The sequence below is a fragment of the Ailuropoda melanoleuca genome, chromosome 3 (genome assembly GCF_002007445.2).
Source record: "Ailuropoda melanoleuca isolate Jingjing chromosome 3, ASM200744v2, whole genome shotgun sequence".
Lineage (NCBI taxonomy): Eukaryota > Metazoa > Chordata > Mammalia > Carnivora > Ursidae > Ailuropoda > Ailuropoda melanoleuca.
The window spans coordinates 49371337-49399020 of record NC_048220.1 but is presented as its reverse complement, the minus strand read 5'-3'; the positions used below and the strand labels follow the sequence as shown (position 1 = coordinate 49399020).

At 42.9% G+C, this 27684-nt stretch overlaps 1 protein-coding gene and 1 long non-coding RNA gene across 4 annotated transcripts in view; one reads left to right on the top strand and one right to left on the bottom strand.

The window, feature by feature from the left end:
- The window catches only part of ARHGEF28 (Rho guanine nucleotide exchange factor 28), a 314186-nt gene extending 306589 nt beyond the window's left edge, over positions 1-7597 (bottom strand). For 2 of the 3 annotated variants that reach the window (XR_004624098.1, XM_034656358.1), the window contains exon 1: positions 7005-7132. Coding sequence is in view for 1 of the 3 variants with exons in the window: in XM_034656360.1 (XP_034512251.1) it covers positions 7005-7300 (296 nt within the window). In the remaining 2 variants the exon portion in view is untranslated. Of the gene's footprint in view, positions 1-7004 lie in introns of all 3 variants that reach the window. The other variant, XM_034656360.1, reaches the window with a different exon arrangement.
- A 752-nt stretch (positions 7598-8349) lies between these two features.
- LOC109491299 lies at positions 8350-25742 on the top strand. Its single transcript, XR_002144640.2, has 4 exons — positions 8350-8484; positions 8960-9079; positions 18191-18343; positions 25404-25742. It is a non-coding gene; the product is annotated as an uncharacterized LOC109491299 (long non-coding RNA).
- The last annotated feature ends 1942 nt before the right edge of the window (positions 25743-27684 follow it).

Below are 27684 nucleotides of genomic sequence, written 5' to 3'. Positions count from 1 at the left end.
GAGAGAGCAACCAATTATATACTTGGGGTTGGGGGAAGTAAAGATAAGGGAAGTTCCAAAAGGATTTTAATATGCTAAAGAGGACTCACAGGATGTGGAAGGCCTTGCTATTGTCAAACGAAGGTTGCTTTTCCCTCTAGCAAGGCATTAACATTAAGACAGTCAGGAGCTTCCGGGAGGAACACCATACTTGGCCTGCCTCAAGTATTTGTCAATGGGCTGCAGGTTATACGGACATTTAATTTTATCTACACTTCCTTCTGCCTTTGTTTCCCACATCAACATCAGTCCTGGTGAGGATTTTTGGATAAGACATCGAAAGCAAAAGCAAAAAAATAGAAATCTATCAAACCCAAAAGGTTTGCACAGCAAAAAAGACAACCTATGGAATGACAGAACATGTGGGGGACCAGGGTGGCTCAGTCGGGTAAGCATCTGCCTTCAGCTCAGGTCCTAATCCTGGGGTCCTGGGATAGAGCCCCACATCAGACTTCGTGCTCAGCAGGGATTCTGCTTCTCCCTCCCCCTTTGCCCCTCCCCCCCTCGCTCTCTAACAAAAAAAAATTTTTTTTGAGATTTTATTTTATTTATTTAACAGAGAGAGAGAGACAGCCAGCGAGAGAGGGAACACAAGCAGGGGGAGTGGGAGAGGAAGAAGCAGGCTCCCAGTGGAGGAGCCTGATGTGGGGCACCATCCCAGGACTCTGGGATCATGCCCTGAGCCAAAGGCAGATGCTTAACGACTGAGCCACCCAGGCGCCCCTATAACAAAATCTTTAAAAAAAAAAAACACAAACCTAATTTCTTAGTAACAGAGTGCAATAGTGGTTGCCAGGGGCTGGGGGAAATGAGGAACTGTTAAGATGGAACTCAAATTTTATACTTTTTTACCTATAAGTTCTGAGGATCTAATATCCCACATGGTAACTATAGTTAATAAGGTATTATAGTTAATACAGTATTGCATAAAGTTACTGAGAATAGCTCTTAAACATTCTCACCACATACACAAAGAACTTAACTGTATGAGATAATGATTTATTATCTTGATCTTGGTAATCATTCCCCAACATATGTTTCAAATCATCACATAGAACACTCTAAATACATACGCTTATATTTATCAATCAAGCTGAGAGGGAAAAAAGATAGGTTGGGTGTCTTTATGGTATTAGCTCTCCATCACTCCAAAGTATTCAAGAGTAGTATTCAAGTGGTCAAATATTCATAAGCTTGCTACACAGGGGGACTGTGCATCTGCTAGAAGCGAAAGGAAAACTTTCAGCTTTCTCTCAATCCTAAGGCTCTGACTCAAGTCAAGGATTGCATTCATTTTCCCAGACTGAACATACAATTTCTAACGGGGCCTGTGGAACTGCCCATTTATATCTGAGAAGGACTAGTCATCCAACCTCCTAGGCAACCTTTACCTTTCTTCCCCTGCAAACCAGTATCTTCCTAAGTAACCCATACCTGCTACACAGGAAAACATTGCCATTCGCCTTTGCGGAACTCTGAACTAAAAGGACTTGTTGACATGACCACAAAATTACCAACCAACGTGTGCATATTCTGATCTGAGCACCCTACACAGCAGGCTAAATCAGGGTTCCGGCTTTCAATGAGCTTATGGTCAGGCTGGAAAGTCAAGACTAACACATAGGAGCCCATAATGAAAGCAGGAGCAGGTGATCAATGATAAATCAGAGGGACCAGCAAATATATTATTGAGTTCAGAAGGGAAAGTTGGTCAAAGGTTTCTGAAGTACGCTTGAGCTTGCTTTGAAGACTGTAATAGATTTTAGGTAGAAAGGAAAAGAGACCAAACATGAGGTCACAGAGGTTAGCAAGTAGATAGCCTAGTCCATAGGCAGCTATTATTTGTAGTTAAGCAGAGGGTCTACAAGAGGCAGCAAGGGACAAATGACATGCCTGTAGAGAAAAGGTAGGCCACGAGAAAAATCAAGTGTTACTCTTTCCAGAATACTTTCAAAGGTAGAATGCCAGAAACATCTCAAGTTTCCAGAAGTAGTTAGCCAGCCCACCTTTTTCAAAGGCCAGGCCCACCTGAGATTCTAAATCCAGCTGGTTTCACCAAACCATCAAGCTTGGAATCCTGGGTTGGGTCTCAAAGTACGAAGCCCATAATTTCAATCACTGAGCACCTTGTACCATTTCAAACCAACACCTGGTCATACAGCAACCAGGAGGCTGGAGGAAGTGGAGGGAAACAGACAAAGAACCAGGAGACAATGCAAACAAACAGTGGGAGGGGGCCACACAGGACAGAAATTTGCCCCAGTGGAAACCTCTTGATCTTCGCCAATACTTTTAAGTTCTTATGGCCTCCTTTGCTCCAAGTCCTTCTAGTTTACAGTATCTCTGTTAAGGCTAATGGTGAGGTACGGAATTTTTTATCATGAAATTCAGAAAACATCAGGCAGCTTGTCTCTTGGCTTCCAAGAACTACACCACCCCTTTTAAACATGGGGAGCTCCTCAGAATAAAGGGAGCAGGATGGCCTATGACCAGCATACATGGGATCTACACTTTCATGTATGAAATCTCTCTGGACTAAGTTCATAAAGATAACTCAGTCATTTCAAGCTGATGACTATCTGGTGAGCAAGGTGAGGCAAGTTAATGGTCTTAATAGTCCATAATCTCATCAAAATGCTCATTGACCACTGCCAAGTACTATACCGACCCTGTGGACGGTACCTTCCTGGCAGTGTTGCCCAAGATAGTAAGGCTGACTTGACAAATGCCCACCTTCCAAATTTCATTAGTTTACAATATGAGGATCCAGAGACCATCCAGTCTACTCTTCTTTACTAGACGAAGAAACGGAGACCCCTAGAGGGGTCATACTTGCCCAGGGTCACACAGCTGGGAGATCACAGGCTAACTCCATCACTGACTCCTGGTCTAGGGCACTTTCCTACTGACCTCTCATTGCCTTCTGAAACCAGGAAAACCTGCTAAAACTCTAATTGCCTTGTTTTCATTTGTTATAAATATAACCAACATTTTCTAGCACTTAACTCTCTGCCAGGTACTTCTAGAAGGGCTGTGAATTAAATCACTGAATCTTCAAAGCAACCCAATGGGGCAGGTTCTAATGATTACACCCATTTTACCAAAGGAAAACCTCAGGTAGAGATCTAACAGCCAGGACAGAGCCAGGGCTAAGTGGACAGTCTGGCTCCAGAGACCCCACTATGTTTCACTTTGTTATAAAGAATTTCTTTAAGTTATAAAGCGATGGAAGAAAGGAGCAAGCCTTAAGCCACAAATGGCATGGTAACGTGTTTGCCAATGAAACTGGGAGCTAAACAGTGAATTCATTAACAGGCAATTCATCTCTTAACTAACATATTAAGGGAAGGTCTGTATATTTCAACGGTTTAACATTTTAAGTATGTTTTAAGGGTAAAATGGTCACGTGCACACCTCTCAAAGTCTGCCACTTGAAACAGGCTGGTTTAGCAGGGCTCTTCTGGACATGGTATCAAGGAAAGCAAACATGTCACTGCCCGTCTCCACCTATGCTGGCCTTCACTCATACATTCAAGGTTTTCTTTTCAAGAAACTACTTTCACAGTAACTTCCTACCCAAGTGAAACCTCAAACTGAGGAAAAAATGAAGGACAAATCACCTCTGAAGAATAAAAATCCGTTTGATAAAAGGTTTCAAAATGAAGATCACTGGAACAAATGCCCAATATTCAATTACATGACGTTTTTGCTTTCCCTCATTTAAAAAATCATGTCAAATCTCATTATCTTGGTTATCCAGGAGAAGGAGTCCAGGAGCAGTAATGGTAGAAATAAGCAAATTACTACTGTGCCAAGATCAAATTAAGGAAAAAATTACAGTTGATTAAGATGCACCATCACATAAAGGTACCTGGCATTTTACCAGCCAAATATCTTAGTGTCAAGCATGCAAAAGCCCAGTCAAAATCCAACAGATCCTGGGGCGCCTGGGTGGCTCAGTCAGTTAAGTCTCCGACTCTTGATTTCTGCTTGGGTCATGAACTCAGGGTCATGGGATCAAGCTCTTCAAGGGCTCTGCACTCAGTGGCAAATATGGTTGGGATTCTCTCTCCCCCTCACCTTCCCCCCCCCCCAGCATGCTCACGTGCATGCTCGCTCTCTCTCAAATCTAAAAAAAAANAAAAAAAAAAAAAAAAAAAAAAAAAAAAGCAACAGATCCTAAAAACTCTAAAAGCAGAAAAGTAATGCCTTAGACCTGAAATCAACAGAAATTTAGAACCCAAAATAGCAATTCCCAAACTGACCCATCTCTTTGTACCAAAGTCACATGAAAGAATTATCCTATAGTATTAGACTAAAGCAATCTAAGTACAAATGTAATTAGACAAACCTACAGCAACTAGAGCTATCCTAGCTTATCAGTAAATTAAAGCATAATAAAATTACAGTCAGCCTAGAAGTTTGAGAGTAATTTGGGGTCTACGACCCTCTACAAGAGTTATCTGGCAGTACCATCCTAGCCCAGCCCCAATTATAAAGGGTTTTCCAATATGAATAGCATCCATTTTTCCGTGGAGTCTACTTGGTCATAAACTCTGGCAGACTTTAAGTTAGAGCTTAAGTACCAAGAGAGCACTTACTTTTGAATATGATGCCCAACAGAAGTATCGTATTCCAGTTTTTTTAAAAAAAAAGATTTTAAATTATTGGCATGCCTGGGTGGTTCAGTCAATTAAGCATCTGCCTTCAGCTCAGGTCATGATCCTGGGGTCCAGGGACTGAGCCCCACATCGGTTCCTTGCTCAGTGGAGAGCTGCTTCTCCCTCTCCCTCTGCCTGCCGCTCTGCCTACTTGTGCTCAATTAAATAAATAAAATCTTTTTTAAAAAAGATTTTTTTGACAGGGAGCAAGAGAGAGCACCGAGCTGGGAGGAGAGGAAGAGGCAGGCTCCCAGAGAGCAGGGAGCTTGATCCCAGGACCCTGGAGTCATGACCTGAGCCGAAGACAGATGTTCAACTGACTGAACCACCCAGGCACCATGTATTCCAGTTTTAATAGCTATTTAGAGTACTTTTCCCTTTCCCATATAGCATATACTAAAGGCCACGGAACAGAACTCACCTGCAATTTCTGCCTAATTTGTCTTAGCCACCACAGAACTGTCTTAGAAAAGCACAATGAGAAAATATTCTTAACTCTTCTGCAGTACTCACATAATTTTTTTAAAAAAGGTGTGAACCCCAAATGAGGCCCCTGATGAAATTTCATCGAGCCTTGTTACTATTTTCCTCTTTGTTTCCAAACTTCTTAAAGGGCAAGACAGGTGCTTCAAAGGAAAGTCTAATGACACCTGTTACATAACCTGTTCTTGGTTGGCGAGGTAATATGGTTGTGATAAGAAAACAGTCCAAAGCAGAACAAACACTAATTCTCTGTTCTCCATTCTACTATTAGCCAGGACATTCAAATCACATACCCAGTAGCTACCTGTGTGCCTCATTTTCCCTAACCACTAAACTTGAGGTCTGATGTAATCCAAATTCCTATTTAATCAAAGTTAAATGAGCACAATGATCCCACAGAAAGTTCGCTACAAAGTTCATAATATTGAAATACTATGTTGTAGAAAGAAATTCCAAAGGTTTTTGCAGGACTCATTTCTTGTCCTCCAAATATTCCAAGGAGTGAGCTCAGTCATTAATCAAGAGGAGACAAATACAGAGATGTTTGAAGAACACATATGAAAAACCCAGAATATATATAGAAACCTTCGCTGTTATCACTGTGCTTGGACTGTCACGTGCAAAGGACAACCCATAAAGCCCAATAAGGACAGGTCTCTGTTTTTGCTGCGAAAACAGGATTTCGCTTTCCCTGAAAGCTTCAGGCCTAAGAAATCTTCAGAAAACTAGAGACCTCATGGGACCGTAAATGATAAGGGGTTTTGGTGGTGGTGGTAGTTGCTGTTTAAAGGTTTGGTTTTTTTTGTTTTTTCTTTTCTTACCCAATTGGCGCGGGTCTGGTGGTAAACCTCCGTAATTCCGGGTCTGCAGAGATTTGTCCAGACCCAAGCAGGGGTCAAAGAGAGGAAGCTGCGCAAACACAGATGTTGCTGCTTTTCCTCGACCCACCCAGCTGTAACCAATAGGGCGACGCTGTGGGTTCCTAGGGAGGCAGATGGATTCTCTCCTAGAAATCTAATTGGCGTCTGGGAAACGAGAGCTAGGTTTCCAAGGCGGCCTCAGCACCCGGCTTCCACACAGCCTCGACGGAAAAGGATGCCTCCTTGGCCGAGCACAAGCCCCTCATTACGACCCCGAAGGAAACTTAGCACGAGAAGGTTAGGGTAACGTTCACCTACATCCCAGGTATTCAAGGGGCAAATGAATCCGTAAGAATAAAAGCCGACGGAACGCCGACCGCCCCTCCTAATCAAGTAACTACAGCTTCCTTTGAAAATACAGCACATATCTCCACATGAAAGAAGTGCTAGCGCCTGTACCACGAGCTTGGTCTCCTCTCTGGGGGCCCAGCCCCACTAAGAGTCCTCACGCCGGAGGCGAAGCACCGCTGGGGAACTAGCTTTCCAGACACCCCCTTCTCCACGGCAAGGGTGCCCTTCCCTGGCGGACATTTCCCTCCACCCGCCCATCCCGGGGCCCTGGAGCAGGACCAGCGGGGGCGGGAACGAGAGGGGCCGCCGCCTCCTCTGTGCGCTCCCGGCTGCGCGGCGCAAGGGACCCCACGCTCCGCAGCTGCCGCCACCGCGCTGCACTGTGCAACCGTTTGCACTTGTTGCTGTCCCCGAGGGACCGGGAGGCGGCGGCCATCCCTCGCGCCACTGAACCCACAGCAGCACCCACCTTTCTACCTCTGCTGTCCCTCGCGTCCCCCAGTACCCTGGAGAGAGTATTTCTGAGGTAGAGAACTCAGGCGAAGGGAACAAACTTTTCTGCCCTGAGCTGCAGGGAGACGCGGGGAATAGAACCCCAAAGCGCACTTACCTGGAGCTAGGGCCCCTACAGCCTCCGGAACACCAGCGAGGCGCTGCACCCCGCGCCCTTCCCGAGGGCGTGTGGAACGCGCCCCGGCCCACGACCGCCGCCCGGAGCCGGCAAGGCTCTCCCTTGAAGCTGCCAACGCCCGGCGGCCGCAGCGCTGGGGCCAACGCGGAGGGGGCGGAGCCGCGGGCGCGCTCTCGGAGCCTGCTGGCTGCGCCCGCAGCTTGGTCCGCCCCCGCTCCCTCCGCGCCTGCCGGCTGCCACTGGATCCCAGCCTGCCCACCTCCCGGCCCCGGCATCACATGGCCAGGCCCGCCCGCCGCTGCGCCCGCCACCAGCTCCAGGACGAAACCTGAAGCTGCCCGACCGCGCTGTCTCCGCCAGCCCCCTCCCGGCGCGCCTCGGCTTCCCTCCCCCGTCCCGGAGCGCAGAGACGGGCGGAGGCTGGCGCGGCCCTGCGGGGCCGGAGGAGTGCGAGGTCGCGTCCCGGTTGCGGCGCCCGAGCTCCCCGGGCCCCCACGGGCCTCGCCTTGGCGCCGTCTGAGGAAGGAGCTGGCAGTGCCCGAGGGAGGCTCAGGCGGTTGGCAGCAAAAAGCCACCACACCGGTGACTTAAAAATATGACGCCCTCTTCGTGCTTGAGGTTCCCGTCCCCCCTTCCCAGAGCTGTGCGAACTTCCATTCTCTTCAGGCTCATCCACGCAAGTAGCTCCACTGCGAGTCTTCATCACTGAAAATTTTTCATGAAAACCCTGACCTGTTTCTACAATGAAAAACAGCGCGGGAGGGCCTCCTTTACCACTCAGTGCGCTCCTCCGTTTAGACTGATCATAACCCCAGAGAAGCTTCTCCATCAGCTAGGCCTTCAAAACACAGACTTCAGACCACCTTAAAAGGAGATATTACCAAATTGACTTCGCTGGAGAGTACCCCGAATCTCTTTGTTTTTCCTGAGAAGACCTGCCACCCACAGAACCAGGACAGGGGTGTAGCCCCAGGAAGTTGGCCACCAAGGCCACCAGCCAGAAAGGAGCTCCCCTCCCGAGCTGTCTACACCATCCTTCCTGCTTATCGGCCATTTGTGCCTCTCTTCTCAGCCTCCCCTTGTCTCACCCACTTCGCAGATAGAGCTCCTGAAAAAGATAGCAAACAACACCTTCCTGCCTCTGAAGTGCTTAGCCCCTGTTCCAAGGCAAAGGTCTGGCATTCTGCCTTCATAATGGGGCGGCCCAAATTGGACTGCAATCCCAACCCCAAGCTGCGGTCCTTGTTGCTTCTATTCCATGTGGGGATGAACCCGAGGCCTAGGCCTCGGNTAAAAAAAAAAAAAAAAAAAAAAAAAAAAAAGTTCCTGCCCGCGCCAAGACTTCAAGGTACTCAAGATAAAAACAATAATATTCTTTTCAAAAATATTTCCAACTGTACAATGTCTACTGGAGACTAACTGAATCAACACACCAGACAAAAATGGTTCCCAAATTCTGGTAAGAAGCAACATGTACGTGTTAGTGGCCTTTGTTTTTCGTAGTCTTTTTACATCACTAGTGTGGAATTACTGTGTATTATTTTCTTTCTCCTTCCTCCCTTTTTTTCATTAATTAGGTCAGCTATGTAGCAAGAAAAAGGTAAGAAAATGTGGGAGGAGGTATTATTAAGAAGTTACCTTAAACTCTTTCTCCACTAAAAAGAAACAAGCGAAACTAGTAATTGTGGAACCTTTACCAGCTAAGGACGTATAATCATGCTATCTGCAGTTTTCTTGCCTTCTCTCAAGCACTGAGCTTGATCAATATTTAAATAAGTACTTCGCTTTCAACTTCTCTAGGTTCAAATATTAAGCAAAGTGTACTCTAGCAACCTTAAAAAAAAAAAAAAAAGCCCATGAACATATGAGGCAGGAAGGTATCAGGTGTGTAAATAACCCTTCGCATCTGATTGATTTTGCTACTCCTGATACAGGTTACTCTGGACACTCAGTGTTAAACTTGGTGAGGACAACATATTGTCAGTCTCCAGAAGGGACATTCACCCAACAAGAAACCAGGCTAATAATTCAGCTGGGAAAATTCTCACTTCCTGGTGAGTATGATGCCAGTGTCCCTCCCAGCTCAATTCTGTCTTTTCTACATTCAGTCTCCATTCATCCTTACAGACCTCAGACAGACGTCCTCCATAAACCCTTTCTTCATTGTCCTGGTTTCTGCCAGCCTCTGAACTTGGATGAAGTTTAATGACCTAACCACAGTTGACCACGTGATTATAAGCACTGTCATATGTCAGACTGTTACAGGTTCTTATCCTTTCTTGTCATCTCAAGGACAAAGACTGTTTCTTATCCTAGTCATCTCCACGATCCTAACACAGGGCCCCAATGCAGTATTTAATATTTGTATGGACACTGTAGCTCTGGAGTATTTTTTTTTAAGATTTTATTTGTTTGACAGAGGTAGAGCCCAAGCAGGGGGAGCAGCAGAGGGAGAGGGAGAAGCAGGCTCCCCATGGAGCAGGGAACCCGATTTGGGGGCTTGATTCCAGGACCCTGAGATCATGACCTGAGCTGAAGGGAGACGCTTAACTGACTGAGCCACCCAGATGCCCCAGCTCTGGAGTATTTAATATTTGTTTTGTTGTGGTTTTTTTTTTTAAGATTTCATTTATTTATTTGACAGCACATGTGCAAGCATGAGCAGGGGGAGGAGCAGAGGGAGAAGGAGAAGCAGGCTCCCTGCTCAGCAGGGAACATGATGTGGGACTTGATCCCAGGACCTAGGATCATGACCTGAACCAAAGGCAGACATTTAACCAACTGAGCCACCCAGGCACCCCTTAATATTTGTTTTTTTAAGTGAACTATCTCATCAGTTATGTAGGAAAGAAAATTTATATCACAACTTTCAAATTGCTCTTTAATGGCTTAAAACCACTCCAAATTCTATTATCTACTTAATTCTTTCCTGCTCTTCATTCTATTGGTCAATAATTCTCAAAGATTGAATAATTGTAAATCTGATGTTTGGCCACGTGTGTTAGGAACTTAACCAGTGTTTTCTAAATAAAAGCATGATACTAGAAGACCATAGGTGTAAGGGTGAAGGAGGGGAGTACAGATTTTAGCATGAGAAATACAAAGGCCTTGGAAGATCCAACCCTTCTAGCCTCCATTTCTTCATCTTAATAAATGGGCATAAAAATACCATTTACTAACATTGTGAAGATTAAATGACTGAAGGTGACTATAGGACACATCATAAAGATGCAGGAAATGGTGGCAACTAATATTACAGAATATGGATATATTGGAGCACTTCAGAGCTTTGAGATACTAGAGCATGTCAGACTCTGAGGTAAGAAACTAGTTGTAGATTATATACTTGGTTGCTGAGGTTGAGAAGGTCAGGGAACACAGAGAAGAAGCCAACTTGATCAAAACCAAGGGACAAATCTTGTGGGAAAGTGCTCACAGTTTTCATTTTGACTACACATTAGCATCACCTGGGAAGCACTACAAACAAACAAACTCAGGGTCCAATGATTGGGAACAGCTGGACTAACATAACTGAATTTTTGCGGCTCGGGAAGGGTGAGAGCCAACCCCCAGTTATATGAGCTTAAGGGTATCCGCTCTTCCCTTTCTGCTAGTGGTGAACAATCCTGTTTAAATCACTGGCCGGTGGTGCTTCAGTGCATGGTGCCTGTGAATCCCCTGCAGATGTTTTCAAAATGCAAATCCCGACTCAAGATCAGATGGAGGCTGATACTGTGCATGTGTGACAAGCTCAACAGGACGCCAGTGGCGCTGGTCTGAGTAGTGAAATAATAGATCCACAATGGACTTAGAAACAAAAGGAGAGAAGTCCTGACGTCTCTGAATATTTTCAACCAATTAATATGTATTGTGCACCAACTATGCACAAAATATAATTTGCAGTCTTTTAAGAAAGAATAGGCCATTGCCAGGCAGTTTTAAATGTGAGGTCTGGGGCGCCTGGGTGGCACAGCAGTTAAGCGTCTGTCTTCGGCTCAGGGCGTGATCCCCGCGTTGTGGGATCGAGCCCCACATCAGGCTCCTCCACTATGAGCCTGCTTCTTCCTCTCCCACTCCCCCTGCTTGTGTTCCCTCTCTCGCTGGCTGTCTCTATCTCTGTCGAATAAATAAATAAAATCATAAATAAATAAATAATAAATAAATGTGAGGTCTTTCGTAAGGAGAAAGCACAGCTCCTCAAACAGACCTAACAGCTCCACTGGGTACAGCATCCTGACCTCCCAGAGCCCACAGTACACTCAGGGCCCAAAGAAAATATTGTAATTTCTTTTAAAATCAGAAGAAAAAAAGATGAACTTTTAGGTCAAATAAAATTTTTTCATATATAAGGGTATATTTATCTTTATAACAACGGAATCATATTTTATTTTTTATGGAGGAATGGGCTCATGGAGGCAAAAAGTGTGTAAGGGCCCACAAAAGTCATAATGTGGCTGTGTGTTTTAGTCTCAGGTATTTTAAGGAAAGCACATGAAGTTGCTACTGGACAAGATATTAGAACATTTCCATCATCACAGAAAGTGCTTTTGGACAGTGCTATTCCAAATGGTTTTGGGTAAAGAAGAGTGTGTTCTTCCAGGACCCTGTGAAATGCAAGCCCGGTTTGGGAAGTATGTAAACTCCAGCACAGACACATTTTTTTGTTTTTTGTTTTCTACAGCTTCACAGATAATCAGTGACTCTGATCTTTTCTAAACCTCCCAAGCCAAACTTTGTAGGAAACCAACTATTTGTTGCTACTCCTCTGCCCTTCAGGAAAGCCAGGCCTTTTTGGCTTCGGAAGGACCAGTAAATCCTACCCCTTATCCACCCAAGAAACTGCAGAGGCTCTCCCCAGGATCTAGAACAGTCTTCATGTCAGAAAGCGATTATTTGCACCACTGGTTTGCTTAGGTGTTTTCCTTGCCAAAATGGCTCCAGCTCTCCCCAATTTGTACCTGACTTCTTAAATTGTAAACCAACTCAAAGGCCCCTTTTTGATCTCCAGGGCATAATTGTACAAAGGAGGCCATCTAGATAACACCCCAAATGCATGTGTCTATAAATCTTCCATCAGTCAGTAGGTTTGTTCCCAAGAGCCTTACTGGAATGCTCAGGTATGGGATGTGGAGTCAAGGAACTCAACAGCTACCTTTTCTCCAGTCCCCTAGCACCTGCTGAACACTCACATGAGCATATTAAATCCCAGCCTGGAGCAAGTTTTCACAGTTATAAGATAAAAGCTCTTAAAAAACAGAGTTGATCATTGAGATAATAACACCTTTTTAATTAGGGAGGTACAACTCAGCACTGATAATACATGTGGGAACTAATGTGTGTGCAGCTGTCACAGGGGCTGTAATTATGTTGAAGACTTCTGGTGACATGCCAGGTGGAGAGAATGAAGCGTCACAGTGTTCTGCTCATGACATCACTTGGAAGCCTCGACATGCACGTATAGCTTTGGGCAGCTATTAGTCATTAAAGAGGATCAAGATCCTGTTTTTCCATTTACAAAGAGCAGGCAGAGGAAGGGGGGAGACAGGAAAATCTATAAATAAAATTGGTATGAATCAGTTAACCTCCCCCAACAAGAACCACAAAATCTATATAAAAATATTTTACCTCAGCTTTTTAAAGTTCATTTAGACCCATTTGATTGCTCATAACACATAACTCAAAAGCAAAGTTTGGAATCCTTGCCTCTAAAGGATCCAAGAATTTCTTTTCAATGGCTGAGTAAACCATCCTGCAATTTCTGAATCCAACTCAGAAGAGTGAGATAGTCAATGCTAAGTGCAGTGCGCGGGAATTGTGTTGTTGTTGTCTGTTTTCAGTTCTGAAAATATCTCAATCCCACACTCCCCTGAAGTTGGACACTTTGGCAGAGCTCTTTGTTCAGCACTCTGAGGAGATGCAGAGGGCGGGTAAGCTTACAGAGGCCCTGATACTCCGACTCAGACGAAGAGACTTAATCATCCATGCAGCACCTGGGTGGTTCAGTCAGTTGGGTGGCTGCCTTTGGCTCAGGTCATGATCCCAGGGACCTTGGATGCGGCCCCACATTGGGGCCCCTTGCACAGCCAGGGGCCTGCTTCTTCCACTCCCTCTGCCCCCACCACCACTCATGCACTCTCTCTCTCTCGCTCTCTCAGATACATAAAATCTTAAAAAAAAAAAATCAGCCATGATGTACAGAGGAAAACTAAAAGACTTAGGAAAAATAAAGTGTCTAGAAATAACATCTTTAATTCCTCTTTTTAAAAAGTAAAGTGTCCTACCCAGATCCTGCCATAAAAGGCAGTTAATTCTCTTCTATTAAAGAAAATGTCTTTTAAATTATCACACTCTGATATGATTTCATAATGCAAATAATTAGTTGTTTTTCATTTTGGAAAAGAAAAATAATTTCAGCCATACGTAGCAGCTGAGCATGGCACGCAGCCATGACTGTAGCAGAGGACAAGCTCAGAGAGCTTAAAGGACAGCCCCTGCCTTCTCCCTCTAGAGCAGGAGGCAGCAGACTTCCTGTGAAGGGCCAGATCATAAATTTTTTAGTCTCGGTGGGTTGTGTGATCTCGGTCACAACGCTCAACTCTGCTGCTGTAGTGCAAAAGCAGTGATTGAAAATATGTAAACAAATGAATGTTGTATGTGTTCCAGAAATTTCATTTACAAAAATAGATGGTGGGCTGGATTTTCCCTACAAGCTATAGTTTGCCTACCCACTGCTCTAGAGTACTGGAATAATGTGGGGAGCTTTTAAAACCACTAATGCCCAGATACAACCTCAAATATGGACAGCTAGTCATGTGGAAAGCCACAACATGACAAAAACTGTCCCAATTAAGCTTTAGCATTAGACAGTAGAAACTAAGAATCAAGCTATAGGAAAAAAAAAACAGTGCAGGAGAAAAAGAAGTTTTCATAAATTCTCATTAGTATATTCCAGAGATATATATATTTTTTAAAGTATCAAACAAGAACAAGATGCAATGAAAATGGAACAGAGGACAAGAAACTATACACGAAAGTTGAAAATATAATAAAATCTAAAAATACAACATAGAGTTTAAAAATTCAGGAGAGCATGTTGAAGATAAAATGGATGAAATATCCCAGGAAGTTAAAAAAAAAAGTGCACAAAAAATATAAAATCAAAAATAAAAGTGTTTTAGTATAAGTGTCTCATATGTAACATCCCACTAAAAAGAGTTCCAGGAAAAAAGAGAGAGGAAAGAGAAACAAATTACCAAAGATACAATTCTTCCATTTTAAAATGGGCAGAAGAACTGAATAGACATTTTCCCAAAGAAGTCCTGCAGAGAGCCAAAGGTACCTGAAAACACATTCAACATCATCAGTCATCAAAGAGATTAAAGACAAGGTGAAGAGACAAAAGATAAGTGTTGGTGAGGGTGCGGACATTGGGGAACCCTTGCACATTTGGTGGGAGTATAAATTGCCTCAGCCACCAAGGATGTTCCTCAGAAAAATTAAAAATAGAACTTTAATATGATTTAGCAATCCCATTCCTGGGTATTTATCCAAAGGAAATGAAAACAAGATTTTTGAGAACATACCTGCACTCCCATGTTCATTGCAGTATTATTCACAATAGCCAAGATATGGAAATGATCTAATGTCCATCAATGGATGAATGGATGAAGAAGGTGTGAAATACAGATACATATACACATATGTGTCCGTATGTACACGTGTACGTAAGAGATTATTCAGCCGTGAGAAAGAAGGAAATCCTACCACTTAACAACAGCGTGAATAGAACTTGAGGGGATTATGCTAAGTGAGATAAGTCAGAGGAAGACAAATACTGGTATCATTTATATGTTGAATCTAAAAAGAACAGAACTTGTATAGAAACAAAAAGTAGAATGGGGGTTACTAGGGCCTGGGAGGTGAAGAAATTGGGAGAAGTTGGCCAAAGGGTACAAAGTTACCATTAGAAAATGAATAAGCTCTGATGATGCACAGTGTAGTGATTGGTCAATAATATTGTAGTAAACACTTTAAATTGCTGAAAGACTAGATCTTACATGTTCTCAAAACAAAAAAGAGGGGCGCCTGGGTGGCTCAGTCAGTTAAGCGTCTGCCTTCAGCTCAGGTCATGATCCCAGGGTCCTGGGATCGAGTCCCACATCAGGCTTCCTGCTCTGCAGGGATTCTGCTTCTCCCTCTCCCACTCATTCTCTCAATCTCTCTCTCTGTGTCTCTCAAATAAATAAATAATTTTTTTAAAAAAACAAAAAAAAGCAAAAAAGAAATTATAATTATGTGTTGTGATAGTGTTAGCTCACCCTAGGGTGGTAATCATATTGCAATATATAAATGTATCAAATTGACGTGGTGTATACCTTAAACATATGCAATGTTCTGTGTCAATATATTTTTTAGGGGGGGGAGGAGCAGAAAGAAAGGGAGAGAGAGAATCCCAAGCAGGCTCCATGCCCGGCATAGAGCCCAATGCAGGGCCTACCTCACACTCTGAGATCATACCGTGACCCGAAATCAAGTTGGATGCTTAACCAACTGAGCCACCCAGGTGCCCCAATCATATCTCATTTTTAAAAATAAAAAAAGGTACAGTTTTTTTCGTTTTTATTTAAATTCCAGGTGGTTAAAGTACAATGTAATATTAGTTTCAGGTGTAGAATTTAGTGATTCCTCACTTACATATAACACCCAGTGTTCATCTCATCAAGTGCCCTCCTTAACCCATAACCCATTAACCCATCCTCCCACTCAGAAAGGTACAATATTTTTAAACCCAAGAATTCAGGGACACATAAGTCTACTTCTCAGAACCTAGTCTAAAGAAATTTGCAAGAGCATGAACATACACAACTATGCACTGGCAGCATTTCTGTTATAGCAAAAATAGAAACGGCATAATTGTTCATATGGTTATTTGGTTAGAGAATCATGGATAATTGTTTAAAAAATAATAATGTGGCTCTGGATATACTAACATGGAAAGATGTCCAGGGATATACTACTAAGAAAAGCCAACTGCAGAACAGTATGTTTACTAGGAGCCCAGTTTTATTTTTAAAAATAAATAAAATGTCTATAGGTCAATTTATGTTTGCAAATGCATTGTAGCCAGTCAAGAAAACTACCCAAAAAGCTGTTCATGGTGATTCTCTCTTGGGAGAAGAGTGGGACTGGGGGGTTTGTGAACAGCCTTTTCACTTTATGTTTACATATGTCTTATTATTGCATTTTTTTACAGTGTGCATGTGTTTTTCTGTAATTTTTAAAAATAGAAAGAAATGAGTAAATTATTTATATTATAGAGAGGGAAAAAAAGTTTTGCTCCTTATAGTATCTCTGGGAAGAAAGAGCAGAAGATTATCAGGGGTCGGGATGAAAAGAAAATGAAATCCCTGATTAGACAGAGACCGAGCACCCAGATAAGGAACACAAGGAAAAGGCCGTGCCTGGCCCTTCTGGAGCCACATTAGAGTTGGGAAGACAGGCCCACATGGATGGCTAGTAATGACCAAGGCTCTGATACAGCCTCCTGCCGAATTATGCAGTATGTCAAAGTCTGGCAACTCAGGGGATGGAGACCAGTGAAGGCCAGAGTAGCCCAAGTTGCTTCATGGAGGAAGGGAGTCTTGAAGGATGGCAAAGGCAGAAGGGAGAACCTGAGCCAAACAACCAGTAAGAGTGAAGACATGGATTCTTATAAGCATGCAGCATTCATGCAAAGGTGAGGAGAGTAGGCCATCCAGATTACAGAGATCATGCTAATTAGGGTTATGTTTGGCTGCATATAACAGAAAACTCAGATCACAGTGGCTTAAACAAGATAGAGATTTAATTTTCTTTCATGTCGAAGGAGTCCAGAATTATACAGTCCTAGACTATTTCAATAGCTTCATCTTCCTAGGGGCCTCAGACTCCTCCTTTCTTGCTTCACCATCTTTAGCACTGGTTTCCATCCTCAGGGTGACCTCATAATTGCAAGATGATTGCTATAGCACCAGCCATCATATCCATCCTCCACACAGCAGGAAGGAGGAAAGAGCAAGGGAAAAGAGACATACCTCCTAGTCCAGTCAGCCTCTTTTAAAGATTTTCCTTGGAATCCCCACCCCACACCTTCTACCTACATCTCATTGAGGACCCCTGTCAGTCATAGGAAGTTGGAAGCTTGTACGTTTTCTAAGCTGGGCACATTGCTGTTCCTATTAATAGAAGCTTTTGGGAGTAAAGAAGAAGGATGTAACCATTTCTGTCAAATAATTAGGTTAGCCTATGAAGGTTTCTGAAAACAAAGCACACAAAAAAGTCTGAAAGGGGGAGAAAGAAATTAGCAAATTACCTACCAGTAATAGAGACATAGGTAGAGAAATAAATAAACTTAAATAGAGTTTGAAAAGCAGAGAAAGGAATAAAAGTGAAACATAAACGAGAAAAACACCAATATCTAGTTCCTTCTAAGAGTAGTTCATTGGTTTGCTGCTCAACAGAATGAATATACTTAATACTACTGTACATTTAAAAATGGTTCCCGTAGTAAATTTTATTATGTATTTTTTACCACAATTTTTAAAAAATTCTAAGTAGGTAATAATTTTTGTAATTAAATACTTAAACTTACAAAAACATGGGGCTCTGCTCCATCCAGAAACTTTCTGCCTTCTATAGTTTCCTAGAGAGATTGAGTAGCATTCAACTGTAGGCGCCCAACACTTCCAAAACAGGCTAGCCTTCCAGTCTGCTTATGCACTAAAAGTCAGCCTTTCCCCTTCTCATCTATTTGCCCTCGGTGCTTTGAAGATACCACTATAATAATAGTGACCACGTTGTGCTATTTAGTTGGTTATCGTCTTGCTGATTAAGATGCAGTGTGGTCGAGCAGAAAGAGCAGCATGGACTTTGTCATCACACACACCTGACTTGCTACTTGCTAACTGTGTCCCTCCCATAAGTTACTTTATCTCATGAAGACACGCTTTCGTCACCCTTAAAGTGAAGATCATTACGTGAATCTTACAGGCACTTTGGTGAGGACTGGAGCCTAATAGCAAGAACTTGGTAAATGGTAGCCTTCAATATTATTTGTGTCTTTCTTGCTGGGCTCTAAGGTCTTTATGGGGTCTTAATATCTTACTTATCTTTCTTTGAACCCCCAGTATCTGACATGATACTGGATGTCCTGACCAGAGTCATTCCAGCAGATAGAAGGTCACCAGGCAGTGCGCAGGCCAGCCGTGGTGGTGGAGTGCATGTCACCAATACCCCAGAGCCAGGAGGGAAGCTAAAGGAACTAAATCTCCTCAAAGATGGTAAGTGACATGGTACGGTTCTCCTTGTGGGACATTTGAAATTCAGATTCTAGACACCTAACAAGTGTTCCTTCTTTTCATTTTTTTGTTTCATGGTTTAGTAAATATGTTGCACATTTACAGAACTTTGTTTAGCTGCACTGTGGCCCGTGTGCTCGATTTAGAGTGTTTCCTGGCAAACATCCCCTTTCAGCCCCTTTCAGGACCGGGTGTTAGAGAGGCATTCAGGCCTGGCCAGTCCCATCTGCGTCCCCTTCTCCAGGGAGTTCACCTACATAAATACCTGCTCTGGGTGCTTTTGACGTCAGAAGCAGAAAGACTCTGCAAAAGTTCTTCAGACCACCTCTTGGTTTCCCCTAAGTCCAGTTCCTAAAGCACAGGGTATTTTGCCCTGACCGCTTTGGGTGCAAAGCTCTTCTCTTGCTCTGTCCTTTGATCATTTCCCTCTCCCTGTCTCCTTTCACACATCCAATTGCAGTGTGGGAAGGAAGGCCATTTGATTTCTTCTGGCTATTCAAGGAAATACCTGGCACCGCATCCCACCTGACACGCAGCTACACTGAAGGCATTCCTTTGTCACGTTGTTATCCCGAGGTGAGCAGAGCCAGCAGTGCTCTGCAGGCCAGAGGCCTGAGTAGACCTATCACCTGGAAGCCCTTTCCCATTACTCATGCCTGGGCCTCACCCAGGACACGATGATTCAGCAGCTCCAGGGTACATCCTGAACATGTGTATTTTCAAAATGCTACCTAGGCATTTCTCTGAGGTTCCTCCCCCCTCTGCCTTTAGCAAATATCAACGTAACCTGCACTCCTGTCTTCGGAGCTACTCTTGGCAACGGCTTCTAAAAAGCCACTTTCTCCTTGGTCACTGGTCTCAGCCACCGGCACCTTGAGGTGCTGCACTATGGGTCACTGCCTCAGAGAGGGTGATGGCAGCTAACGCTGTGCCTGACGTAAACCAGGCACTGGTCTGAGACCTTGACTGCTAGTAGCACATTTAATCCCCACAACACTAGAGATGCTATCGGCTACCAGTGCTATCTGGTCTTTACCAAGAAAGAAACGAGTAAGTGGTAAAGCCTAGATTTAAACCCAGCCCATACTTACAACCCCTGCCCTATACGGCCTCACACAGTGAAGGTCCCCTGAGGAGACCTTGGGAGTCGCATATTCTTTATGGTCAAACCAATCCCAGTCCCCATGCTGACTGCTCCTGCCCTGGTCCATCTGGCCCCACCACCAACCTCAGCCGTCTCATCTTGGTCTGCTCACCACATGCGTTCTGGAAGCCAGATTGCAGATCTCTGTTTTTCTCCTGATCGCCTATGCCTTCATTCAGTCTCTCCCTCTAGAAAACTCAGCAGCACCCTCCATGCCACATTGGGTCAGATGCCTTCATCTGCCCTTCCCGACTCTGTGCCGTTCGTGGTCACTGAACTTACTGGATGGCATTTGAATGGTCTATATCTGCTTCTGCCTCCATCAGCGGAGAGTTCACTGAGGTCAGGAGTATGTTTTAATCACCTTTAAAAAAAAAAAAGATTTTATTTATTCATTTGAGACAGAGAGAGAGGGAGAAAGAGAGAATGAGCAGGGGGGAGGGGCAGAGGCAGAGGGAGAAGCAGACTCCCCACTGAGCAGGGAGCCCAACTTGGGGCTCAAACCCAGGACCCGGAGATCATGATCTGAGCTGAAGGCAGACACTTAATCAACTGAGCCACCCAGGCACCCCTGTTTTAATCATCTTTGATTCTCTCATGCCTCATATAAGATCTGGAAGAAGAAACACATAACTGTTTGTTGAATAAACAACATCAGCTTCAATGATACCTCCCTCAACCTTCCAGCAAGGACTTACTAATTCAGCTCTGGAGTCCGAGGCAAGAAGGAACATCTCGTGGGCCCCTGTTTAGACTCATTAGCTTTATATATTTATTTTCGTTTGTTTTACAGCTGAGAAGCCAGGGCCCCAACCCTCTTACTTCATCTCCAATAGATATGCTCCCATTCAGATTCCAGCTTTTCTAACAAGAGAATGCTCTTTATCCTAAATGCTCTCTTTTCCACCCTACCTGGACTTAATCGTGGGGGACCTACTAGAGCATGCAAAATGGGGTCCTGGAGGTTCGAAATGGAGGCTCCAAAAAACTAGACGTATGACATACTGAAACCCTTCGTAGTCGTCTACAACATAAAGGCTGCAGATAGAAGCTTTCTTGCCTTTATCTTTTAAATGTTGAGGCCTTCAGAATTAGTTGTGCCTTGTGAAGTGCAAGGGGCCACAGAAAGGAGGTGAGGAGAAACTGCTACGGGAATCACTCAGTGCTCAAGGACATAAATAAGCCAAATGAGAAGAAACACAGAATGGTACTTGCCTTTCAGTTTCTCTGTAAGACTTCATTTGGTTTTATAGATAAAGATACTCTTCTATAAGGGCACCTGAATGGCTCAGTCAGTTAACTGTTTGGATTTTGGCTTAGGTCATAATCTCAGGGTCGTGAGTTCAACCCCCACGTTGGGCTCTGCAATGAGCTCGGAGTCTGCTCCATAATCTCTCTCTCTCTCAGCCCCTCCCCCCACTCGCTTGCACACACGCTTGCACTCTTTCTCTCACCTCTAAAAAAATAAATAAATAAAATCTTAAAAAAAAAAAAGATATTCTCCTATAATCCTATTCATCCCCTAGAACAGTTATGATCTTTTCCAAGATTACAAAATATATGATCAACCAACCTCATTTGCCATCATTCTCACAATGGCTCCCCCACCCCAGTTACACTTGCAGAGCTCAGTGTCTGCTTGTTTTGCCGGTCATTTTGGCACCCGCTAAAATGACTTTGGTGGCAAATACAAAATAAAGTCCTTAAAATATTCCTTAGTATAAAACATTGGATTCTTCTTCCACACAATATAAACTGTACTAAGAACCAGGTTAAGATAAGAGTGTTCCAGAGGAGAATGGAAATGGTATTCCTTAAAACTTCAACTTACTGCATTTGACTTTCACCTTTGATACAGTGACTGGGTGACAAATTGTATAAACTATAATAAGTAAACATCACACAGAAAGATTAAAGCCCCAAGTGCGAAGTATCATTAATCATACCAAACACTTATTTGCTTTTCTGTTGGCATCAAAACGTAATTGTTTCTCTGTGAGTTAAACATACCTCATGGTACAATGCTGATCCAAATCTATGCAGTTGGCAACATAAAAGGGAAACTTATCATCTTTTGTCCATTGTAGGGACATGTTTTTCTCCAACCAAAATGATCAACTTGAATTAAAGTTTATTCTGTCTTCCTCTATCAACATTGCCAAACCCAGTGGTTCAAGTGTGAGTAAGGAAGAAAGAATGATCTATGTTTGTTCACTAGATTAGTGAACGCATAAGGCTTCAGGGGGAAAGCACGTGTGGTCACAAACACATTTGAAAATCTAAAAAAGCTCAGACCTTCACCCCGAAATAAGACACATTCACTCACATTCACCAATTTTTACACTTACTTTCCAGGGAGTTCTTGTTCACCCCAAAGTCCATTAATGGTCCACAGGTTAAGAACTCACACAGTAGAACAAAAACTTCATGAAGTACAGAAATTATATCACTTCCATTTCTTGATAGCAACAGTGTACACAAGTTAAACAGCCACTTAATTCTCATTATTAATGGAATATTCTCTTATTGATTAAATCAGCATCTTACCTTAGATTACCTAACTTTGAAGTAGAAGTTAGAAATAAAAGACTTTTTCGAGAGAAGTTTTGTAGACCCTTCTTTAACAAAGAGCTTGTCTATAAAGTTGTGCAAACCATCTATTTGGTAAGCAGTTACTATCTAAAATATATAAGAAAGAAACTCATACGTCTCAACAGCCAAAAAACAAGTACTCGTATTTAAAAAGGGGCAGACAACCTAAAGAGACATTTTTCCAAAGAAGGCATATACAGGGCCAGTGGCTACAAGAGAAGGTGCTTAGCATCACTAATCATCAGGGAAATCCAAACCAAAGCCATAAGGAGTGGGTGAAATTAGTGAATGTTTAAGCTGAAACAGGATATTTGTAAAATCTCAAATATTTCTCAAATACAAAGGGAAAAATAACAAAGGTAGAGAAACCTGGCCCACAGTGCCTTAACTAAGGGATCAAGGTAACACCAGCAGTAATAGGGCATATGGACATCATGTAGACTTGATGTGATGCTCTGAGAGAAACAAGATATCACTACTGTGGGATTCTAGCCCAAAACATGTAGCCTAATCTCATCATGAGAAAACACCAGACAGCCCCAAATTCAGACAGATGCCACAAAATAACTGACCAGTATTGATCAAAAGTTTCAAGGTCATGAAAGACAAGGAAAGACAAAGGAAGAACCATCACAGACTGGAGGATATTACAGAGACACAACAGCTGTATGTGATGTAGGATCCTGGACTGGATCCGAGAACAGAGAAAGGACATCAGGAAGAAAACTGGAGAAACCGGTATATTTTAGTTACTAGCACTGCACCAATGTTAATTTCCTTGTTTTGATACTTGTACTGTGATTAGCAGCCTGACTTGTTAACATGAGGGGAAGCTGAGGAAAGCCGCACTATTCTTGGAACTTTTCAATAAGTCTAAAATGATTTCAAAGCAAAAATAATATAAGCGCTAGGGTTTTAAAGCCTTCTGTCCACGAAGTTTCCGTTTTTGTTGAGCTCCCCAGAGACCCAAGACTCGCTTCCTTGTTTAGTCCCAAGAGAGCAAGACTCCTCCCTCTCTGGCAGCCCTGCTCACGCCCATCTCAAGTCCCACATTTGCCTCCTCAGAGTTCAGCCTTCAAAGGGCAAACACTTGGCACTTCCTGTATGTCAGACCCTGTACGGAAGGCACACCCCCCCCCGGGTCCCCTCACAGTTTCTGTTAGGAATTCAACCTTATGTCAGCCACTATTTAACTGAGTCACCCCTCAAATTTTAAATATTGTTCTCACTCCTGTTTTTCCAGGATGGGTGCAGGAGATGCCTACCCTTACCTCCTACACGGTTAAGAAAGAAATCCAGAGGGGCACCTGGGTGGCTCAGTCGTTAAGCGTCTGCCTTCGGCTCAGGGCGTGATCCCAGCGTTATGGGATTGAGCCCCGCATCAGGCTCTTGCGCTGGGAGCCTGCTACTTCCTCTCCTACTCCCCCTGCTTGTATTCCCTCTCTCTCTGGCTGTCTCTCTCTGTTAAATAAATAAATAAAATCTTAAAAAAAAAAAGAAAGAAAGAAATCCAGAGATACACTAGTCTATGTTACTATTTGGACTATTGACATAACAGTTTATCTTGGTTGAGCTGAACATTAAATTAATGTTCCTCTGACTATCAGATGACCTCCATGTCCTGCTTTCTAAGAATATCGATCACTGATCACATGGGCTGCTTACAGCAGTAGCAGAGACAATGTGATAGTCACAGGAACAACTGCTTATCAGGAATGCTCCACAAAAGCCTAGTGCCTTCATCTTTTGGTGACTTAGAAATCACCACATCCATTGTTACTTAAAGGAAACAGAAAAAAACTGCAACAAACATTAGAGTACTTTAGTAGAAACTCACTGACTTAGGCAATAGTGGATTTATTTGTAACAAAACAAGAAAACATTAGCAAGTCAAACAGTATCAGGAGCTCAGTGATTTGAATCCATATCACAGTTTCCCTGTTAATGATTTCAAATTCTCCACTTGCAAAATAAGAGTAATATCCACTTCCTATGCCTCCATGGGAAGCATCATACTATGGGATTTTATAAGGCAATGAACCCTGGGAACTTTCATTAAATATATTCTTCATCCAGAGATGCCTGGGTGACTTAGTCAGTTCAGCGTCTGCCTTTGGCTCAGGTCATGATCCCAGGGTCCTGGAATCAAGTCCCACATCAGTCTCCTTGCTCAGCAGGAAGCCTGCTTCTCCCTCTGCCTGCCACTCCCCCTGCTTGTTCTCTCTCTCTCTGACAAACAAATAATAAATAAAATCTAAAAAATAAGTAAATAAATAAAATACATTCTTCAAATCACAGCTCTAAAAAGCATTTTCCACTTGAGGGGGTTTTGATACCATGAAGCCTTTGAATCCTTAACTCATTTTTTAAATGTATTTGAGAGAGAAAGAGAGAGAATGACTGTGAGAGAGGGGCGAATAGTGGCAGAGGCAGAGGGAGAAGCAGACTCCCCACTGAGTGGGGAAGCTGATGCTGGACTCGATCCCAGGACTCTGGGATCATAACCTGAGCTGAAGGCACCCGTTTAACTGACTGAGCCACCCAAGTGTCCCTCGACTCTTTTCTTTTCTTTTTTTCTTTTAAGATTTATTTATTTATTTTAGAGAGCACAGAGGGATAGGGAGAGAAGGAAAAGGAGAGCAACAGACTCCCCTCTGAGCACAGAACCTGAGGTGGGACTCAAACCCATGACCCATGAGATCATGACCTGAGCCAAAATCAAGAGTTGGACACCTACAGACTGAGCCACCCAGGGGTCCCCTTAACTCTTTTTTGATATTGACACAGTAGAGGGGGAGAGAGGGAACAATGTTACTTACATATTTTACAAACTGATCCATGTTACCTTTTCTTTAGATGGCAACCTACACACATGAAGTGGGAAGTCTCCAAGTCATTGGTGGGGAACATACCTGTTTAGAGGCTTACTTGGGAGTATATTATTCCTACAATGTATCCCCGAAATACTATTCTTATTAATTGAAGATTTAACATTAATGTTCATAAGTGAATTTTGCTCATAATTTTCTTTTGTTGGGGAAAAGGAGTTTATCAATCAGGGCAGTCTAGGCTGTGCTGTGATAACAAGCAATCCCCAAATCTCAGTAGCTTAGAGTATCAAAGGTTTAATTCTTACTCATCATATGTCTACTGTGTCCCTTCTCCATGTCACATTCCCTCTGGGATGAACTTATCTGGCACGTGGCTGGTTGTCATGGCAAGAGAGCAAGCCCTGATGAACCAGGAACTGGATTTTAAAGCTTCTGCTACAAGTGACATGATGTCACTTTTGTTCTTATTTCATAGGCCAAGGCACATGACATGACCACTTCCTGACTTCCATGGTGGGGATACCATCCTACCACCAGGAGGAGTGTCTCAAGTCCTAGAGGTAAGCCGGATGTCCACTGTGTGAAGACCGACAGTCTGTCTCCAAGGAAGAACAGCAAACACTTTAAACAATAGTACGACCTACCAAAAAAAGAGGCTTGTCAATATTTGTGTCTTGCTGACTTCAGAAAGTTATGTCGAAAGTTTTCTTCTCTAAGTTCTAGATCAGTTTAAATACATTAAAATTTTCTGTTCCCTGGAAGTTTTAAAGAATTCGTTAATGAAACATTTGAGTCCAGAGCTTCTCAGATTAAGTTCTCAATTACTTCCCTGGTCTGAGTTGTTTCATTTTTCTGTCTCTTTGGAACCTATTTTGTTCATTTATATTTTCAAGAAAAGTATCCATGTCTGTGGAGAAAGGGGAACCCTTCTGCACTGTTGTTGGGAATGCAAGCTGGTGCAGCCACTCTGGAGAACAGTATGGAGGTTCCTCAAAAAGTTAAAAATAGAGCTACCCTATGATACAGCAATCCCACTACTAGGTATTTACCCAAAGGATGCAAAAATATACTTCAAAGGGACACATGTACTCAGATGTTTATTGCAGTATTATTCACAATAGCCAAACTATGCAGTGAGCCTAAAACATCCATCAACTGATGATAAAGATGTGGTATATAAATCTGAGCAGGGAGCCTGTCGTCAGACTTGATCCCAGAATGCTGGGATCATGACCTGAGGCAAAGGAGACGCTTAACCGACTGAGCCACCCAGGTGCCCAAGCTAATAAGTTTATATAGGTACATTGGTGAGGACAGTACTTTGGTAAGTATATTGTTAGTGTTTGCCATTATTATTATGTCTATAATTTTCCAGTTTTGATCACCCTTATACTTATTGTTAAACAGAATTATACACGACCCTCTTTATAAGTTGACCAGAGTTTCCTACTTTTTTTTAAACGATATTTATTTATTTATTTATTTATTTATTTGAGAGAGAGGGAGCGAAAGAGAGAGGACAAGCCAAGGGGAGAGGCAGAGGGAGAAGCAGACTCCCACTGAGCAGGGAGCCTGATGCAGAACTTGATCCCAGGACCTCGGGATCATGACCTGAGCTGAAGGCAGACACTTAACCAACTGAGCCACCCAGGCACCATGAGAATTTCCTATCATTTATAACATACTGACTTATACTGTCTTCAGTAACTTGTACTGTACTCACACGTAAGTAAAACTGCTCGGTTATGTTTAAGTTTATAAATAAGGATCTTATAGGAGAAAAGCATGTGCACAAGCTCATAGTAGTCTCTTAGAAATTACAGAATAATGGGGTGCCTGGGTGGCGGTGGCTCAGTTGGTTGAACGGTCTGCCTCTGGCTCAGGCAGAGTCACAGGATCCCAGGGTCCCAGAGCCTCATGTCAGGCTCTCTGCTGAGTGGGGAGCCTGCTTCTCCCTCTCCCTCTGCCTGTCACTCCGCCTGCTTGTGCTCTGTCAAATAAATAAATAAAATCTTAAAAAAAAAATTACAGAACATGGAAATCCATATATGCTATGGTCACTAAATTTCACTGCAGTTGTCTGTTTTATTTTCTCTCAATTCTTTGTTATCACCTAGATCTTTTCCCACTAGAAAATAAGAATGGGCAAGTGAGCCTCAAAATCTTTTCATCCTAAGTGGACAACAGTGAAAGAAAGATATCTGTCCACTGCTGTCCACTTGTTTCTTATGAGGAAACTGCTTTTGACTCAGGTACTTTTTTTTTTTAATTGGAAGCACTTTGTCAAGAATATATCTCTTAGTACACCTGAAACTAACACAAGGTTATATGTCAATTATACCTCAATTTTAAAATAACTTGAAAAAATGCATCTCATTTGAGTCCATTGCTTTATAGTTATGATTACAGAAAATTGCCAACCCTCATTAAATTAACACAGTTTGTATTTCTAGCCTTTTGGTCAATAAAGTCATCACAGAGTCCCAGCTTATATAGTTAATTTGAATAAAGGAAAGTCTGCATTTGTAAGTACGTTTAAAGACATAAACAACTCCATTTAAAATTTCTGTTATAACACTAGTGATCCAATGGGAACTAACATCTTACTTTTGTGAATAAAGTGGTTAATGTCTTATTTGCATATAGTGCAAATCACACCATCTACTTTCAAAATGCTTGTAAGCAGTCTGTCTCAAGTCCTCAAGTAACTATACCCCTTGTTTTATTTATTTTTTTGAAGATTTTATTTATTTATT